Below are 19,919 nucleotides of genomic sequence, written 5' to 3'. Positions count from 1 at the left end.
CCGTGGGGCTGCACGGAGAACCATTGATCAATTTAAGCATAGGACCCCACAGAGACAAGATGACCTTTTTAGTAGATTCTGGGGCAGCCCGGTCTAGTATTTCACAACGACCCGAGGATGTTAAAATAGAAGGGACAGTGATGATTTCGGGAGTGGGAGGAAGAGATTTTATGGTCCCTATACTAAAGAATGTAAGGATACAAATGGGAGAAAAGATAATAACAGAGGATATTTTACTAGTTCCCCAAGCTGGAATTTGCTTGTTGGGACGAGATTTACAGGACCAATTGGCTATCGGTACCAGACCACAGGGATCAGGTATCGGGGTTCAATTTTATGTACTAACAGAGGAGGATCGGGAACTAATAAATCCTAGAGTATGGGCAAAAAGAGACAATAGAGGAGGGTTAGATGTTCCTCCCCTGCAAGTTACTTGAAAAGACCCTGACCAAGTAATTAGACGAAAACAGTATCCAATTCCTATGGCTGGCCGAAAGGGGCTGCAGCCAATAATTGACCAATTGGTGAAGGATGGTATACTCGAACCTTGTATGTCACCTTTTAATACCCCAATTTTACCTGTCCAAAAACCAGACGGTCCTCGATTAGTGCAGGATTTGAGGGAGTTAAACAAAATTATTCTCACCCGTTATCCGGTTGTACCTATATGGTAACGGGTAAAATTGATCCCCATAGTAAGTGGTTTAGTGTAATTGACCTCAAAGATGCCTTCTGGACCTGTCCGTTGACAATAGACAGTAGGGACATGTTTGCATTTGAGTGGGAGAATCCTTTTACAGGACGGAAAAATCAATACCAGTGGACGGTCCTTCCCCAGGGTTTTACAGAATCACCAAATTTGTTTGGTCAAGTTTTAGAACAGGTACTAGATGAGGCCTCTCGGACCGAGAATTGTCAATTAATACAATTTGTTGATGATTTATTAATCACGGGAAAAAACGTATGATGTGGTTAAACAATACACTGTTGAATTTCTGAATTTCCTTGGGAACAAGGGTCTTAGAGGAATTAGGAAGATAAGTCCAGAGAGAACACGCGGTATTCTGTAGATTCCTTGGTTTAGTGGGATACTATAGAATTTGGATTGAGAATTATTCTAGCCTGGTCAAATTTCTTTATGATAAACTTGCGACTCTAGGGGGCGAAACTGTTGTCTGGACGGAGGAGGAGATTAAAGATTTTACCTTGGTGAAACAGCGTCTTATTAGTGCCCCAGTTTTGGCTTTAACTGACCTAAATAAGCCATTTGACCTATATACCAATGCGAAAGATGGTGTGGCCATGGGAGTATTAACACAAGAGAGGGCAGGCTTTAGACAACCAGTTGCCTTTCTGTCAAAAATTTTAGATCCTGTTTGTCGTGGTTGGCCAGAATGTGTGCAAGCAATTGCAGCCACTGCTATTTTAGTCAAAGAAGGACGAAAGATTACGTTTGGTGCCCCGATGTTAGTTCACACCCCTCACACAGTCCGCACCATTCTCTTACAACGTGCCGGAAGGTGGCTTACTGATTCTAGAATTTTAAAGTATGAAGCGATTCTCATGGATAGGGATGATTTGACACTGATTATAAACAAAGAACAAAATCCAGCCGCCTTCTTGGTTTCTCCAGATTCTGATACTGTCCCGAATGATTTAGAGCATGTATGTTTAGAAGTGATAGATTTACAGACAAAAATTACAGATGATTTAAGTGATGAACCTTTACGGGAGGGTGAAAAATGGTTTATTGATGGACCTTCCCGCTACATTGACGGCATTCGTTATAGCAGGTATAGTATAGTGGATGGGAATGAAGGAGTTGTGATTGAAGCCGATCGTCTTCCCGGTCATTGGTCGGCACAATCCTGTGAGTTATATGTCCTCTGTAGAGCTCTCCAGGGTTTAGAGGGAAAAGTGGGCACAATCTATACCGACTTGTGAGAGATGAGTAAAATATGAAAATATGAAAGATGAAGAAAACTAGTATGGATATATGTGTAATGAAAAAAGCCAGTATGAATAGGATAAGGATAGATAATAGAATGTAGGAAGGTAAAGTTAGTCTGAATAAGATAAGGGTCTTCTAGCCTCTTAGACAGAATTGGCAAGTTCTGCATACAAGAAGTTAGTAAGCCCTGAGAGTCGGGAAGGTGTGAATAAGGACAATGACATGATGGGACACCGACAGGATACCCCCTGGTCCTCCAAGTTCACAGAAACAGCACGTAGGCAGACAGGATTGCCTAATGCCAAACTCATCCAGGAGGCAAAAGAATGTAAGGGGGAGGGTACTTCTATACTGAAATAAACTGTATAAAAGTTGGGTGAGCCCCAGTGTATGTGTATATTCCCAGGGTAAGGGGAAACCACCCAACTTTGCATTGTTGTATAATAATTGTTCTTTGTTCTCAATTTTTGTCTCGAGCAAATTCTGTGAAGGTACTTCTGTTTCTAACAAATGGGGGATCGTCCGGGATCCCACTCCCTCCACTGACAGAGTGCCCGACGACGAGGGTAGGTGCACCCTGGGTGATTCAGCTGGACTCACGGACGGCGGGTGACTTGTCAGTGGATAAAGCGAGTGATATCCAAGAAGAGGCATTGAGAACAAACGACGGGAGGACGTTAAGGAAGCGCGCTAGGAATAGCTACTGGAATAATTACTTACCTGTTAGTATGGGAGGTATGAGTAGCAAGGGAAATAGTCCTAAGGAAGGACATGACAATCAGATAACTAAGCAAAGTCCGTTAGGATTAATGCTATCTGATTGGGGTGCGGGGAGAACCTGTGGGAAAGACAAACAGACCATGGTCAGGTATTGCTGTCTGGAATGGGTTAAAAGCCCGATAAAAGGGAATTCGGTATATTGGCCAAAGTTCAGATCCGAGGAGGACTGGATGTGTCAGGCACTGAACATCTGGCTCTATCAAAACCAAAGAGATAATATTGAGAGCAGAGAATATGCAGCCTGCTGGCTCAGTGGATCGGTTGATCAACTGGTTTTGAATGAAAAGGAATGTAAGGACAAGAAGGATGAGGATGTCCCTGAAGCACAAGGATGGGATGTGTTACATTCCCTTCCTCCACCTTATGCTCCTCCTATGCCGGCTCCTATCTTTCCCCTCTCTCCTATGCTCTACCCTTCTTCACCTTCCCCTTCTCCCCCACAGCTAAAGAAAGGAGAAGAAAGTAGGGGTGGAATGATGACCTGTTCACAAAGTACTAGATTACCACCTCAATTGACAAGAGAGGGAGGAGACGACTTTGATTCAAAACAGTGTGAGACCCTCCACGAGGGAAGGGCAGAACCCTTTGATTCATTTCCTGGAGAGCAGGAAATTATAAAGGAGAGGACAAGCCAGAAATTAACTGGATGAGACCTTTACGGGAAGTTCCCATGGGAGGGGGTCTCGGTTTCGTAAATGTGCCCCTGACTAGTACGGAGGTGCGTAATTTTAAGAGAGAATGCCCAATAAACAGAAAGGAAAGGCTAAGATTTTGATGCAGGCAGTCAAGGAAGTCGTGGAGGGACAGCAAGGAAAGGGTAGGGGCTGTGTGCCAGCTCCTGGACATTGGGAGGAGCTCCGGGAGTGGGAGAGTAGAGACCAGAGCAGGGGCAAGGGTAGAGGTGAATTCCAGGGACGACGACTGTTCCCGAGACCTCGTGGTAATCCCGGTAGGAATTGGGAAACAGGAGCATTAGTTTGCTACCATTGTAAAAAGGAGGGACATTTTAAGAGAGAATGCCCAATGCGAGCCAGGGAGACGCGATCTTACGCACTGATGTGTTGGAATATAGGGGTTAATTAATCATAGAAAATATGTAGAATATATGCTTATGTACTATTCAGTTTGTATACATGAATTCAGTACTATGTAACAATTTAATATTTACCTCATGGTGAAGGGAAAGAGTAATGTAAGTAAGGGGCAGCCACAGTATGTAGCAAAGTTGGCTGATTACAGTAGGTTTAGAATTGCCTGCTCCCAAATACAAAAGAGAGGATATGTATGAAACAATTTAGTAGGAATGTTAAGGCAAAAGGAGGTGTTGATTAGCACAAACAAAAAGAATCTGACAGAGACTGTCAGAAACAAAGAGAATGGAATCAGTAAGAAGCTAAGACAGAAGGAGGTGTTGAGTAGAACAGAGAATATGGCCAGATGAGAACAAAGAAGTAATTAGAAATATCTGGGGTATGAAAATTGATTTCTCATCAAAACAACAGGATATTCTGACCTTGAGGATTAAAGAAAAAGAGATGGGAGCTCTACACCCCAGATAACTGCAGAGGAGGAAATTACTTGTGATAAATCTTATGCAAGAAATCTAGCAAAGAAAGCCAACTTTTGTTCTGGATGATAAGGTTGAGCTATATAAACTGTAGAGACTGGACAGTAGAGGTCAGTCTTGGGAATAGCTCACTGTGCAGGTGACCTATGAACTAACGACTGAACCAGAGCTCTGTTAAGCTTTATTCTTTTTTTAAAAATTTTTATTTTTCACACCATAAATCACATTAGCCATGATACACACTTTTTCTTTTTCACACATATACAGTGACTTTTTCTCCCCCCCCCCACCTCCTCCCAAGCCACCCCCCCACCCCCACCCCCATCCATTTTAGGTATACAATCTAGGATACATTTAACCAGTCAGACAATGTTGTCACTCAACAAAAATACACCAGAAATTCTACTGAGTCCATTCTTTTCATTTCTTTCTCCTTCCATCAACTTAGGTAATGATTGTCCCCGGTGGGTTTTCACTATTGTATTTAATGTAAGGCTCCCATATTTGTTCGAATATTTCAATGTTATTTCTTAAACTATATGTAATTTTTTCTAATGGAAAATTCATTCTAATTCATTTCTATATACCATTGTTGTATTCTCAGATTATCTTCCAATTTCCAGGTTGACATAATACATTTTTTTGCTACGACTAGAGCTATCTTAACAAATCTTTTTTGTGCATCCTCCAAATCAATTCCAAATTCTTTGTTTTTTATGTTACTTAGGAGAAAGATCTCTGGATTCTTTGGTATATTGTTTTCTGTTATTTTATTTAATATCTGATTGAGATCTTCCCAAAATTTTTCTACTTTCTCACATGTCCAGATTGCATGAATTGTTGTTCCCATTTCTTTTTTACATCGAAAACATCTATCAGATACTGTTGGGTCCCATTTATTTAACTTTTGAGGTGTAATGTATAGTCTGTGTAACCAGTTATATTGTATCATACGTAGCCTCGTATTTATTGTATATCTCATCGTTCCAGAACATAATTTCTCCCATGTTTCCTTTTTTATCTTTATATTTAAATCTTGTTCCCATTTTTGTTTAGTTTTACCATTTGTTTCCTCATTCTCCTTTTCTTGCAGTTTAATATACATATTTGTTATAAATCTTTTGATTATCATTGTATCTGTAATCACATATTCAAGGTTACTTCCCTCTGGCAAACTCAAACTGCTTCCTAATTTATCCTTCAAGTAGGATCTCAATTGGTAATATGCCAGCGCTGTATCTCCAGTTATATTGTACTTATCTCTCATTTGTTCAAAGGATAAGAATCTACTTCCTGAAAAACAATTTTCTATTCTTTTAATCCCTTTTTTTTCCCATTCTCTAAAGGAAAGGTTATCTATTGTAAAAGGGAGTAACTTATTTTGCGTCAATATTAGTTTTGGTAATTGATAATTTGTTTTATTTCTTTCTACATGAATCTTCTTCCAAATATTGAGGAGATGATGTAATACTGGAGAACTTCTATGTTGTACCAATTTTTCATCCCATTTATATAATATGTGTTCAGGTATCTTTTCCCCTATTTTATCTAATTCTAATCTCGTCCAGTCTGGTTTCTCCCTTGTTTGATAAAAATCTGATAGGTATCTTAATTGTGCGGCTCTATAATAATTTTTAAAGTTTGGCAATTGTAAGCCTCCTTGTTTATACCATTCTGTTAATTTATCTAGTGCTATCCTCGGTTTCCCCCCTTTCCATAAAAATTTCCTTATTATTTTCTTTAACTCTTTGAAGAATTTTTCTGTCAGTTGTATTGGCAATGCCTGAAATAAGTATAATATCCTTGGAAAAATGTTCATTTTAATACAGTTTATCCTTCCTATTAGTGTTAGTGGTAAATCTTTCCAATGCTCTAAATCGTCCTGTAATTTTTTCATTAGTGGATAATAATTGAGTTTATATAGTTGGCCGAGATTTTTGTTTATTTGTACACCTAGGTATCTTATTGCCTGCATTTGCCATCTAAATGGAGATTCCTTCTTAAATTTTGAGAAATCCGCATTATTCATAGGCATTGCTTCACTTTTATTTACGTTAATCTTGTAACCCGACACTTCTCCATATTCCTTCAATTTCTTATATAATTCTTTTATTGATAGTTCTGGTTCTGTTAAGTACACTATAACATCATCCGCAAATAGACTGATTTTATATTCCTTGTCTTTTATTTTTATTCCTTTTATATTATTATCTATTCTTATCAATTCTGCTAGTGGTTTTATAGCTAACGCAAACAATAAAGGTGATAGTGGGCATCCCTGCCGCGTTGACCTGCTTAAGTTAAATTGCTTTGATACATGTCCATTTACTGTCACTTTCGCTAACGGTCCCTTATATAATGCTTTAATCCAATTAATATACTTCTCCGGTAAACTGAATTTTTGCAATACTTTGAACAAATAATTCCATTCTACTCTGTCGAAGGCCTTCTCTGCGTCTAAAGCAACTGCTACTGCAGGTGCTTTATTTCCTTCTACTGCATGAATTAAGTTAATAAATTTACAAATATTGTCTGTTGTGTGTCTTTTTTTGATAAATCCAGTTTGGTCTAAATTTACCATTTTCAGTACATGCTCTGCTAATCTGTTTGCTAATAGTTTAGCTATTATCTTATAATCTGTGTTTAGTAAAGATATTGGTCTGTATGACGCTGGTGAGAGTGGATCTTTCCCTTGCTTTAGCATTACTGTAATTATTGCTGTTTTACATGAATCTGGTAAGCTTTGTGTTTCATCAATCTGGTTGATTACATCCAGGAGTGGCGGAATTAATAAGTCTTTAAATGTTCTGTAGAATTCTATTGGAAATCCATCCTCTCCTGGTGTCTTATTATTTGTTAATTTTTTTTATTATCTCTTGTATTTCTACTGTTCCAAATGGTTCTGTTAATTTATTTTGTTCCTCTATTTGTAGTTTTGGTAGTTCAATTTTAGTCAAAAATTCATCTATTTTCCATTCTTTACCTTCATTTTCAGTTCGGTATAATTGTTCATAGAATTCTCTAAAGTTTTCCTTAATTTCTTTTGGATTATATGTAATTTGTTTGTCTTTTTTCCTTGATGCCAATACCATTTTCTTAGCTTGTTCTGTCTTAAGCTGCCATGCTAGGATTTTGTGCGTTTTTTCACCCAGTTCATAATATTTCTGTTTTGTCTTCATTATATTCTTCTCTACCTTATATGTTTGTAATGTTTCATATTTTATTTTTTTATCCGCCAATTCTCTTCTTTTAGTTGTATCTTCCTTCATTGCTAATTTTTTTTCTATATTTACTATTTCCCTTTCCAACTGCTCTGTTTCCTGATTATAGTCCTTCTTCATCTTGGTTACATAACTTATTATTTGCCCTCTAATGAATGCTTTCATTGCATCCCATAGTATAAACTTATCTTCCACTGATTCCGTATTTATTTCAAAATACATCTTTAATTGTTTTTCAATAAATTCTTTAAAATCCTGCCTTTTAAGTAGCATGGGGTTTAATCTCCATCTATACATTCTTGGAGGGATGTCCTCTAGCTTTAATGTCAATATTAAGGGTGAATGGTCCGATAGTATTCTAGCTTTATATTCTGTTTTTCTTACCCTATCTTGCATACTAGCTGATAACAAAAATAGGTCTATTCTTGAGTATGTTTTATGTCTAGCCGAGTAATATGAATATTCTTTTTCTTTTGGGTTTTGTTTCCTCCATATAACCAAAAGTTGCATTTCTTGCATTGATTTAATTATAAATTTGGTTACTTTGTTCTTTCTGTTAATTTTTTTCCCAGTTTTATCCATATTTGCATCCAAATTCAGGTTGAAATCCCCTCCTATTAGTATGTTCCCTTGCGTATTAGCTACCTTCAAAAAGATATCTTGCATAAACTTTTGATCTTCTTCGTTAGGTGAATATACATTGAGTAGATTCCAAAACTCCGAATATATCTGACATTTTATCATTACATATCTCCCTGCTGGATCTATTATTTCCTCTTCTATTTTAAATGGCACATTTTTACTAATTAATATAGCCACTCCTCTTGCTTTTGAATTATACGATGCTGCTGTTACATGTCCTACCCAATCTCTCTTTAATTTCTTGTGCTCCAATTCAGTTAAGTGTGTTTCTTGGACAAATGCTATATCAATTTTTTCTTTTTTCAGTAAATTTAGCAGTCTCTTCCTTTTAATTTGGTTATGTATTCCATTAATATTTAAAGTCATATTGTTCAACGTAGCCATTTTATACTTTGTTTATCTTCCCTTTCCGTTTTTCCATCATTTCCTTTCCTCCTTTTCCATTTCTGTTTTCTTATTTTAAACCCTTTATAAGACAACATTCCTAAAACATCAATCATTTTCCTTATTCTCCTATTTATAACTTCTTTAGCCCCAATCTCCCCTTCCCCTCCTGAGTTGTCCTTTATCCCTTGTCGGACAACCACATCTCCCCTCTCCATTTGGGTTTGCAAATTCACTCGCAAGCGTCAACTGATTTTGCAGTGTCCACAAATCCCCCCCACCCAGCCCCCCCAGAAAAGATTTCACTTTTCATATGTAACAAAGGTCACTCTTTTAATTCCCTCCTTATTCTCTCTATTCCATTACCTTCCCTTATTAATTCTTGTCTATACTATCTATATTTTCCTCTAAATACAGATACATTCACGTATGCACATTATACCTATACACTCTTATACCTCTTTACCCACATACATATCAATCGTGATCATTTTTACTCTCATTACACGTCTTCATCCCTCAGTCTATTTTGTAATTGTTCTGCAAATTTTCGTGCTTCTTCTGGATCCGAGAATAGTCTGTTTTGTTGTCCTGGAATAAATATTTTCAATACCGCTGGATGCTTTAGTATAAATTTATACCCTTTCTTCCATAAAATCGCCTTTGCTGTATTGAACTCTTTTCTCTTCTTTAGGAGTTCAAAACTTATATCTGGATAAATGAAGATTTTTTGCCCTTTATACTCCAGTGGTTTGTTGCCCTCTCTTACTTTTTCCATTGTCTTCTCCAGTACCTTTTCTCTCGTAGTATATCTTAGGAATTTTACTACAATAGATCTTGGTTTTTGTTGTGGTTGTGGTTTAGAGGCCAATACTCTATGTGCCCTTTCTATTTCCATTTCTTGCTGTAGTTCTGGACATCCTAGGGTCTTAGGGATCCACTCTTTTATAAACTCCCTCATATTCTTGCCTTCTTCATCTTCCTTAAGGCCCACTATCTTTATGTTATTTCTTCTGTTATAATTTTCCATTTTATCTATTTTTTGAGCTAGTAGTTCTTGTGTCTCTTTAGTTTTTTTTATTAGATTCCTCCAATTTCTTTTTTAAGTCCTCTACCTCCATTTCTACTGCTGCTTCCCGCTCTTCCATCTTGTCCATTTTCTTTCCCATTTCTGTTAAGGTCATATCTATTTTATTCATTTTCTCTTCTGTGTTGTTTATTCTTCTTCTTAAATCATTAAATTCCTGTGTTTGCCATTCTTTAAATGACTCCATGTATCCTCTAACAAGAGAAAGTATATCCTTTACCTTGCCTTTCCCTTCTTCTAATTCACTGTACTCTTCCTCTTCTTCTTCCTCTGGGTTGGCCATCTGTTGTTTCTTTGTTGCCCTTTTCTTCTCTTCTTTCTTGTTTTCATTGTCTTCTGTGTTCTGTTCTTGCTGCAGGTGTTCTGCAGCTGTCGTTGCCGGCTGTGGAGATTGACTCCCCAGCTGGTCACCCCTCCCGTCGGTGTGTTTTTTTTCATGCGCGGTTGCGCACTTTTACTCGGCTCAGCGAGCCATTTTTGTAGTCCAATTTCTACCGACCTGAGGGAGCGGGTTTCTCTCTCCACCGCGGGCCTCTTCGAACTGGTAAGGCCTTCTCCTTCTTCCTCCGTTGTCTTCTCTTCCTCTCTTCTTACCGTTGATTTCGATTTTTCTTTTTTTGTCGCCATCTTCTTTCCACCTTTATACTCACTTTTCTTTAACTTTTATTTCTTTGCCTTTGTGTTTTCCTTTGTTTTTTCCGACTTTTCTTGAGAGGGCTGGAGTTCACCGTCCGGCCACTACTCCGTCACGTGACTCCTCTTAAGCTTTATTCTTATGTTGTGTAATAAACTGATTCTCCTATCACTTCATTTAATGAACACGCTGGACTCAGACGACACATAGACTAAATTAAGGGTAGGGTAAAGCCAGAGTCCGACAGATGGAAGCAGATTATGAATAGGGGGGGGGTCACGGTTCTCAGTCAATACACACTGTGGGGCTGCATGGAGAACCATTGGTAAATTTAAGCATAGGACCCCACAGTGACAAGATGACCTTTTTAGTAGGTTCTGGGGCAGCCCGGTCTAGTATTTCACAACCACCCGAGGGTGTTAAGATAGAGGGGACAGTGATGATTTCGGGAGTGGGAGGAAGAGATTTTACGGTCCCTGTATTAAGGGGTGGAAGAATACAAATGGGAGAAAAGATAATAACAGAGGATATTTTACTAGTTCCCCAAGCTGGAGTTTGTTTGTTAGGACGAGATTTACAGGACCAATTGGCTATCGGCACCAGACAACAGGAATCGGGTATCGGGGTTCAATTGTATGTATTAAGCGAGGAAGATCGGGAATTAATAAATCCTGGAGTATGGGCAAAAAGAGGCAATAGAGGAGTGTTAGATATTCCTCCCCTGCAAGTTAGTTTAAAAGATCCTGAGCAAGTAATTAGACGAAAACAGTACCCAATTCTTATGGCTGGCCGAAAGGGGCTGCAGCCAGTAATTGACCAGTTGGTGAAAGATGGTATACTCGAACCTTGTATGTCACCTTTTAATACCCCAATTTTACCTGTCCAAAAACCAGACGGTACCTATCGATTAGTGCAGGACTTGAGGCAAGACTTGAGGGAGCTGAACAAAATTATTCTCACCCGTCACCCAGTTGTACCTAATCCCTATACAATAATAGGTAAAATCGATCCCCATAGTAAATGGTTTAGTGTGATTGACCTCAAAGATGCTTTCTGGACCTGTCCGTTAGCAACAGAGAGCAGAGACATGTTTGCCTTTGAATGGGAAAATCCTTTTACTGGACGCAAGAATCAATACCGGTGGACGGTCCTTCCCCAGGGCTTTACAGAATCACCAAATTTATTCGGCCAGGTCTTAGAACAAATATTAGATGAGGCTCCTCGGAGAGAGAATTGTCAGTTGATACAATATGTTCATGATTTGTTAATTACGAGAAAAACTTACGAATTAGTTAAACAGTATACTGTTGAACTTTTGAATTTTCTGGAGAATAAGGGTCTCAGGGTGAGCGAATCCAAATTACAATTTGTTCAATTAGAAGTTAAATACTTAGGTCATCTGGTAAGTCAGGGAACTAGGAAAATAAGTCCAGAGAGGATACGTGGTATTCTACAGATCCCACCTCCCAAGAATGCCCAAGAACTTAGGAAATTCCTTGGTTTAGTGGGATACTGTATAATCTGGATTGAAAATTATTCTAGCCTGGTCAGATTTCTCTATGATAAACTCACGATTCTAGGGGGCGAAGCTGTTGTCTGGACAGAGGAAGAGATTAAAGATTTTAACTTGGTGAAACAGCGCTTTATTAGTGCCCCGGTGTTGGCTTTACCCGACCTAAATAAGCCATTTGACCTATACCAATGCGAAAGGAGGTGTAGCCACTGGAGTACTAACACAAGAGAGGGCAGGCTGTAGACAGTCAGTTGCTTTTCTGTCAAAAGTTTTAGACCCTGTTTGTCGTGGTTGGCCAGAATGTGTGCAAGCCATCGCAGCCACTGCTATTTTAGTTGAGGAAGGACGAAAGATAACGTTTGGTGCCCCGATGATAGTTCACACCCCTCACACAGTCCACAATATTCTCTTACAACGTGCTGGAAGGTAGCTTACAGATACTAGAATTTTAAAATATGAAGCGATCATAATGGATAGGGATGATTTGACCCTGATTACGAATAAAGAACACAATCCAGCAGCTTTCTTGGTTTCTCCAAATTCTGACAATACCATGAATGAGTTAGAGCATGTATGTTTAGAGGTAATAGATTTACAGACCAAAATTAGAGAGGATTTAAGCGATGAGCCTTTACAGGAGGGTGAAAGGTGGTTTCTTGATGGATCTTCCCGTTGCATTGATGGCACTCGCTATAGCGGGTATAGTGTAGTGGATGGGAAAGAAGGAGTGGTGATTGAAGCCAGTCACCTTCCCGGTCATTGGTCAGCACAATCTTGTGAATTGTATGCCCTCTGTAGAGCTCTCCAGGGTCTAGAGAACAAGGTGGGCATGATCTACACAGACTCAGAGTATGCTTTTGGTGTAGTGCACACCTTTGGGAAGATCTGGAAAGAGCGGGGAATGATAACTGGAAAAGGACAAAAGTTGATCCATGAAAACTTAATTGTCCTATCTCTAGATGCTCTTACATTACCTGAGAAAATAGCTGTAGTTCATGTACGAAGCCATCAAAGTGGTGACAGTCCTGAAGTACAGGGGAACAGACAGGCAGATGCAGCTGCCAAACAGGCTGCGCTCATGGAGAAAATAGACATGCAGCTGTTACTGCCCACCCCTGGAGTATCCTATTCATTCTATTAAACCTGGTGATTGGGTATATGTAAAAGCATGGCAAGATCACCAACTAAAACCTGTCTGGGATGGCCCCTATTGTGTACTTTTGATTACCGACACTGCCGTGCGAACGAAAGAAAAGGGATGGAGCCACATCCAACGAATTAAACGAGCTGCTGAACCACAGACTAACGACACTGATAATCTACCCTCCACCTGGCGTGCTGTCCTTCATCCTTCTGATCTGAAAGTTACACTACGCCGGGAAAAAGTGCTGTAATGTTGTTTTTACCATTTGCTGTTTTGTTTACTTGTTGGTTCCCAATTTTTGGGAAATCACCAAATTGCTCACAATGTATTAAGTCCTCCTGGAATAGAGGCAGCAGAGGTGACAATTATTTACCTTGAGAATGCAGACAGGGCGCAGGTATAGAGTATAGTCATAGTGGGGTACCTTATTTAGTATGGGTTAATATAGGATCCCAACATGGACCAGGGGAACAGAATGGCCTTAGGGGAGTAGACTTGGTTTGTATTCTGGCCTCTACAGATATTAAAAAGGAATTTTAAAGAGATAGCACAAAGAAGATAGTGGGACAATGACAGACAGAATGGTAGTCAGGATTGTACATGTAGCAGAGATAGAGTGAATACATATGCTAATGTTCGCAGACAAGCTGCAACTCACAGGTTAAGTGATAAGAAACAGCCCTCCCCAACTTGGTCTCCTGTAAATCATCCTTTGGGTCACACAGACATTTGGAATGTTAAGAACCACCACTGTAAGGGGAGTTCCAGTTGTAAACGACGTAAGCTGCTCCAGAACACCACAACTGGTTGGCATTTAAATCATTTAATCAGACTCCAGCCTTGGAGATCATCACCGAACAGACAGTGATGGCCCTGAATTTAGGGGCTGAAGAAAGACGACAGATACGAGCCACAGTTCAACAAAACCGCCTGGCTCTCGATTAATCGTTGGCTGCTGAAGGCAGCGTTTGTGAAAGACTGGTTAATGACAATGCTCACAACGGTCAGGCACTTCTTCAGGAGTTTAAAAATCTTCCCATGCCCAGGTTCAGACTTGGCAACCTTGGTCCGGTGTGGGATGGACTAGACTTTTTATTGGTAACTGGAGTCTGATACCCACAGCCCTTATAGCAGCTGGACTCGCTATTCTGGCCATTATGGTGCTCCCCTGCCTAAAGACTTGTGTGCAGTATTTAATTCAATGAACCCCTCGTCAGAACACTATAACCCAAGGGATGTATGTTTCCCTAATTCTGTCTGATGATGCTGAGACTGCAGTTCATTTACTGACCAGCTGGGAAAAAGACTAAGTTTACAAGTAATACATTCCAGTTGAGAAGTCACGAAGTGTAGCTAAAAGAAAAGCGAGGATTGTGAGAGATGAATAACACTGATCTAAAAGAAAAGTGAGGATTGTGAGAGATGAGTAAAACTGATATAAAAATATGAAGATGAGGAAACTAATATAGATATATGTCTAATGAATAAAGCCAGTATGAACAGGATAAGAATAGATATTAGAATGTAGGAAGTAGAGTTAGTCTGAATAAGATAAGGGTCTTCTAGCCTTTTAGACGGAATCAGCAAGTTCTGCATACAGGAAGTTAGTAAGCCCTGAGAGTCGGGAAGGTGTGAATAAGGACAATGACATGATGGGACACCGACAGGATACCCCTTGGTCCTCCAAGTTCACAGAAACAGCACGTAGGCAGACAGGATTGCCTAATGCCAAACCTCTCCAGGAGGCAGAAGAATGTTAGGGGGAGGGTACTTCTATACTGAAATAAACTGTATAAAAGTTGGGTGAGCCCCAGTGTGTGTGTGTATTCCCAGGGTAAGGGGAAGCACCCAACTTTGCATTGTTGTATAATAATTGTTCTTTGTTCTCAATTTTTATCTCGAGCAATTTCTGTGAAGGTCCTTCTGTTTCTAACAGTACCAACAACAAAGAGAAAGCTTCTTCCCACAGGATGCGCCATTGACGAGCCATGGGCCACTTACAAATGTTGTTATCCCAAATTATTTGTATGCATCTGGGTGGTTTTTTCATGGTGTGTGTGTGAGATGTATGTGATTGTGCACTAATGTGTGAGTGTTTTTGAGTGAATGTGTGTGCATGAGTGTGTTGTGTGTGTGTGTGCATGAGTGAGTGTGTGGGTGTGTACATGCGTGCCTGGAGAAGCTGTTTTATATTTGCAGTGTGACGATGAATTTGAATATCGTCAGCTCGCTTGGGCAGACACTTTTCCCAAAAAGTCGGGAACTTCACTCACAGGAAGTCACAACGTTAAAAATAAGTCAACCCCAAACACAAACAATGGGCTCAAAATAGCCAGCACTTCCTTCTTAGGTCAAATACTACTTGGGGGAGATTCTGATTCTGGATCTCCATACATCAGGGATGTTATGACCAGAAGACAGAGAAGCAGGAATAGGCCATTCAGCCCATCGAGTCTTCCCCACAAGCTGATCCATTCTCCCATTCAGCCCCACTGCCCAGCTGTCTCCTCATAATCTTTGATGCCCCGGCTAATCAAGAACCGATCAATCTCTGCCTTAAATAAACCCAATGACCCGGCCTCCACAACCGCCTGTGGCAACAATCCCTCAGGTTCACCATCCTCCGGCTGAATGAAATCCTCTCTCGTCTCTGTTCTAAGCGGATGCCCTTCAATCCTGAAGTTGTGCCCTCTTGTCCTGGACTCTCCCACCGTGGGGGAACAACCTTTCTACATTGTCTCTGTCCACTCCCCCACCTCACTTGCCTCCACCTCTCCCCTCTGTTGTGCTCCCCACCACCACCCCCCCAAGTTCATCACCACTGTTCTGGACAGTGACTTCCTCCACTTTCTCCTCTCATTGCAGATGAACCCCTGGGCTAGCAGAGTGGCCGTCGGGCCAAAGGGCATCATTGTGCTCCCACTTCCCGTCCCCAAGCCTGCTGAGCCCTTGCAGAGGCGCACCCCATTCGCCCCTCTCCAAGCTCATGAACATCGGTGCCCTGCTTGTGTGAGATTTTGTTTTTACTGACGGTCTGTCCTTCTCCACCATCCTCCCCGCAGTAAGAATCTGGCAGAGATTCCATGGGGAAAGGACAGAGCGATGTACATTGTCGAGTGCACCAGAATATTCCTCAGTGTGGAGAAAACCTCGGTCAGTGAATGGTGGGGAGAGGGGGTAGTGTTGAACGGGAGGGAGGAGTGTGATGTTGCTCCCCTGATCGGCAGGAGATCCAACCACCCGTCACTCCATGGTCCAGCCATCGAATCGGCCCCACCGTCCAATCACGAACTGATCCATTCTCCCACTCAGCCCCACTGCCCGGTCTTCTCCCCGTAACCCTTGATGCTCTGAACTGTGAACCTCTGCCTTAAATACACCCAATGACCTGGCCTCCATAACAGCCTGTGGCAACAAATCCCCCAGATTCAACCTCCTCGAGCTGAAGAAATTCCTCCGCATCTCTGTTCTAAGCAGACGCCCTTCAATCCTGAAGTTGACCTTCTTGTCCTGGACTCTCCCACCATGGGGTACAACCTTTCTACATCTACCTTGTCCACACCTTTCAACATTCAAAATGTTTCAATGAGACCCCCCCCAATTCTCCTAAATTCCACTGAGTTCAGGCCAAGAGCCATCAAACGCTCCTCGTGTGATAACCCTTTCATTCCCGGAATCGTCCTTGTGAAGCTCCTCTGCACCCTCTCCAATGCTAGCACATCCTTTCTTCAACGAGAGCCCAAAACTGCTCACAATCTTCATGTGAGGACTCACCAGGGCCACATAAAGCCTCAACATCACATCCCTACTCTTGTATTCGATTCCTCTTAAAATGCATATTGGTTGAATGGTCCAGAATGAATTTTAGGTCACCTGGAATTTGGCAGAACATTGGGATGAGGGTGAGGGTCAGACATCACAGTGAACGACACTGAGCAAAGAAGTTTGGAGCGGAGAGTTCACTCATCCACTGTCCCCTCCCTCCTCCCCCCGACATATCTGCTGAAGTTTCCTCCCCTCATTTGTCCTGAATGTGTACCGTGTGTCTGTATGTGTGTTATGTCTGGTTGTGTGTCTGCGTGTTGTACACCGAGGACCGGGGAACGCTGCTGTTCTTGGACAATCAAATGACATCAAACTTGGACTTGACTTAAGATTCTTTTTCCTGCAAACCAGGTGCTCTCACCCTTTTATTGGCTATGGGCTGTGCTCAAAGTTTATAGGCCCCCTTCCCCATGAGGCCGTCGTGTTTAGTTGGTTTCTTCCATAATCTCTCCTACTGACAACATAAAAAACGAAAAATATCTTATTCCTCATGAGGTGAAAAGATAACAAGGTGTTTACTCAAAGCATAACAAGTGTGGCTTATAATTCCAGCCCAGACCCACTATCGCACTCCTCAGTGCCCAACCGTTTACCATGTACGTCCTTTCTTGGTTTGTCCTTCCAAAATACACCTCACACTTGTCTGCATTAAATCCCATTGGCCATTTTTTGGCCCACAAGCCTGTACTGCCCAAATGCCCCAATTAACCTACAAACGTTGACATGTTTTTTGAACAGTGGGAGGGAACCCATGCAGTCATGGGGAGAACGTACAATTTCTTTATGGACAGCGGCAGATTTGAACCCGGGATCGCAAGCGCTGTGGACTGACCACTAGGCTAACCGTGTTCCTATCGAACACACAGGGAAGGGGAAGGCATGAGCCAACAGCAAATTAACCAGAGATTCTAGCAGCACAATTGTTTGTACTCAATGCATCATAAGGGCTGCCTTAAATACAAAATGAGAGGGAGTTTGAGAGAGAGGGAGAGAAGGAGAGAGCGTTTGAGAGAGGGGGGAGAGTGTGAGAGTGAGCGTGCAAGAGGGAGAGAGAGAGGGAGCATTTGAGAGAGAGGGAATGTATAAGAGATGGGGGAGAGTGAGTGAGAGAGTTAGAGTGCGAGAGGAGAGAGCGTCTGAGAGAGAAAGGGAGTGTATGAGAGAGAGAGAGGGCAAAGTGAGTGAGTGAGTGAGAGAGACAGTTAGAGTGCTAGAGAGAGGGGGTGAGGAAGCGTGTGAGAGTGAGCATGCAAGAGAGGGAGCATATGAGAGAAGGGGAGAGGGAACGTTTGAGAGAGAGGGGAGAGAAAGAGGGAGCATTTAAGAGGGGGAAAGAGAGAGGGAGCATTGGGGGGGGAGAGAGCAGAACAATCTCGTTGCAGAGGGAGTGATGCAGAGAGCGTGAATTTCCTCCAAAATCCTCAGGAGTTTCCAGTCCGTGAGTATGAAATCATTTTCTTACAAACCAAGCGATAAAAAGTTGGAAGAGCCAAAGTTCATTGTTTAGAACATTCCAGCGCAGCCCAGGCCCTTCGGCCCACAATGTTGTGCTGACCCATATAAACCTACTCTCCAATCTCCCCCTCCCCTCCCTCAACCCTTTATATCCCTTCCATCCGTGTTCCTGCCTAAGAGTCTTTTAAAGGTCCATATTGTACCAGCCTCCACCCCCTACCCCCCACCCCACCCCCCCACCGTAACGCATTCCAGGCCCCAACCACTCTCACTATCTCCCCTCATCTTGTACACACATCCCCTGGTGTTTGCTGATCCTGCCCTGGGAAACAGGCGCTGGCCACCCACCCTGTCTAAGCCTCTCAGAATCCTGTCGACCTCTATTATGTCAAGTCCTGTAGAGACTGTATCTGCTGAGTTTAGCTTGTGTTTAGCTCTGTACGATGGTCGGCGATGGCCCATTAAGACAATTCACAGAATAAATCAGACCTTGGCAAAGGTCAGGATCAAATCTGGGTCTCTGTGGCCAAGAGGCGGAGGCTGGACCACTGTCACCCCTCCCCCCATACACACGCGCACGCACACACACACACACACACACACACACACACACACACACACACACACACACACAAACGCACACCTACACCCACTCACACATACACAGCCCACTCTCACACAGACCTACACTCACACACCCATGAACTTACACACCCCCACACTCACACACAAACCACACACACCTACACCCACTCACACATACACACCTACACTCATAAACACCCATGAACTTACACACTCCCAGCCACTCACACATACACTCCCCCACACTCTCACACACACCTACACTCATACAAATACACGAACCTGTGCACACACACAAACACCCACTCACACACCTACTCACACAAGTACATGAACCTACACACACACACACACACCTACACTCACACACACCTACACTCACACAAACCTGCAAACCCAACCACGTACCCTCACACATACACACCCATCCACCCCCACACGCACCAGCACTGCTGGCCGTGTTGGTGTGGAAGGGGCCACATTGTTTCCCCACTACCCCACCACCCCATTGCACACCTGAGACACGGGCACCCCAGCTCCGTGTACCGGCCCCCCCCCCTCCGCGTCCGGGCACGCCGCTGCAGATAAAGTGCCACAACTCCCCCCACCCCAAGAATGGAAATATTTTACCTGCTACAATGTTGCCCAGCCACAAGAGCCCGGCGTAGACAGTCAGGAACAGCATGGTCCGTGTGGGTGTTCTCTCCTCTCTGTCTACCTCTTTCTCTCTCTCTCTCTCTATCTATTTTTCCTCTCTTTCTCTCTCTAACGGCCTATCTTTCTCTCTATCTCCCTCTCTTTCTACTTCCCCCTTTCTTTCTGCCTCTTAACCAGTCTCTCTCTCTCTCTGTATTTCTATTTCCCTTTCCCTCCCTCTCTCTCTCTCTGCCTCCCTCCCTCCCTCCCTCCCTGTTCTCTGAGCCCTGTGGTCTGTTGCCCAGGGATCTGGATAACTGTGGTCTTTGTGTGCAGTCTGACGGGCCACCCATGCCTATTTATTGCCTCTGGTTTGGCCCTGGCTGCCAGCAACCTTCCCCTGGCTCCACCTTATCTCCCATCTCCTGCACGTTCATCCCCCTCGTTAGGATTCTCACCTCCCTCCCTGGCGCCTGGACCGGCTCAGATTGAGTT

At 42.3% G+C, this 19,919-nt stretch overlaps 1 protein-coding gene across 2 annotated transcripts in view; it reads right to left on the bottom strand.

The window, feature by feature from the left end:
* LOC138750730 (neural cell adhesion molecule 1-like) overlaps nucleotides 1–19,647 on the bottom strand; it is a 38,272-nt gene extending 18,625 nt beyond the window's left edge. For both annotated transcript variants that reach the window (XM_069912848.1, XM_069912847.1), the window contains exon 1: nucleotides 19,419–19,647. In XM_069912848.1, coding sequence (XP_069768949.1) covers nucleotides 19,419–19,473 — 55 coding nt within the window. In that variant the 5' untranslated portion in view covers nucleotides 19,474–19,647. The remainder of the gene's footprint in view (nucleotides 1–19,418) is intronic.
* Nucleotides 19,648–19,919: the final 272 nt, after the last annotated feature.

This window comes from Narcine bancroftii, unplaced genomic scaffold, assembly GCF_036971445.1.
Source record: "Narcine bancroftii isolate sNarBan1 unplaced genomic scaffold, sNarBan1.hap1 Scaffold_242, whole genome shotgun sequence".
Lineage (NCBI taxonomy): Eukaryota > Metazoa > Chordata > Chondrichthyes > Torpediniformes > Narcinidae > Narcine > Narcine bancroftii.
The sequence above is the reverse complement of the archived record's forward strand: the minus strand, read 5'-3'. Positions and strand labels throughout refer to the sequence as shown.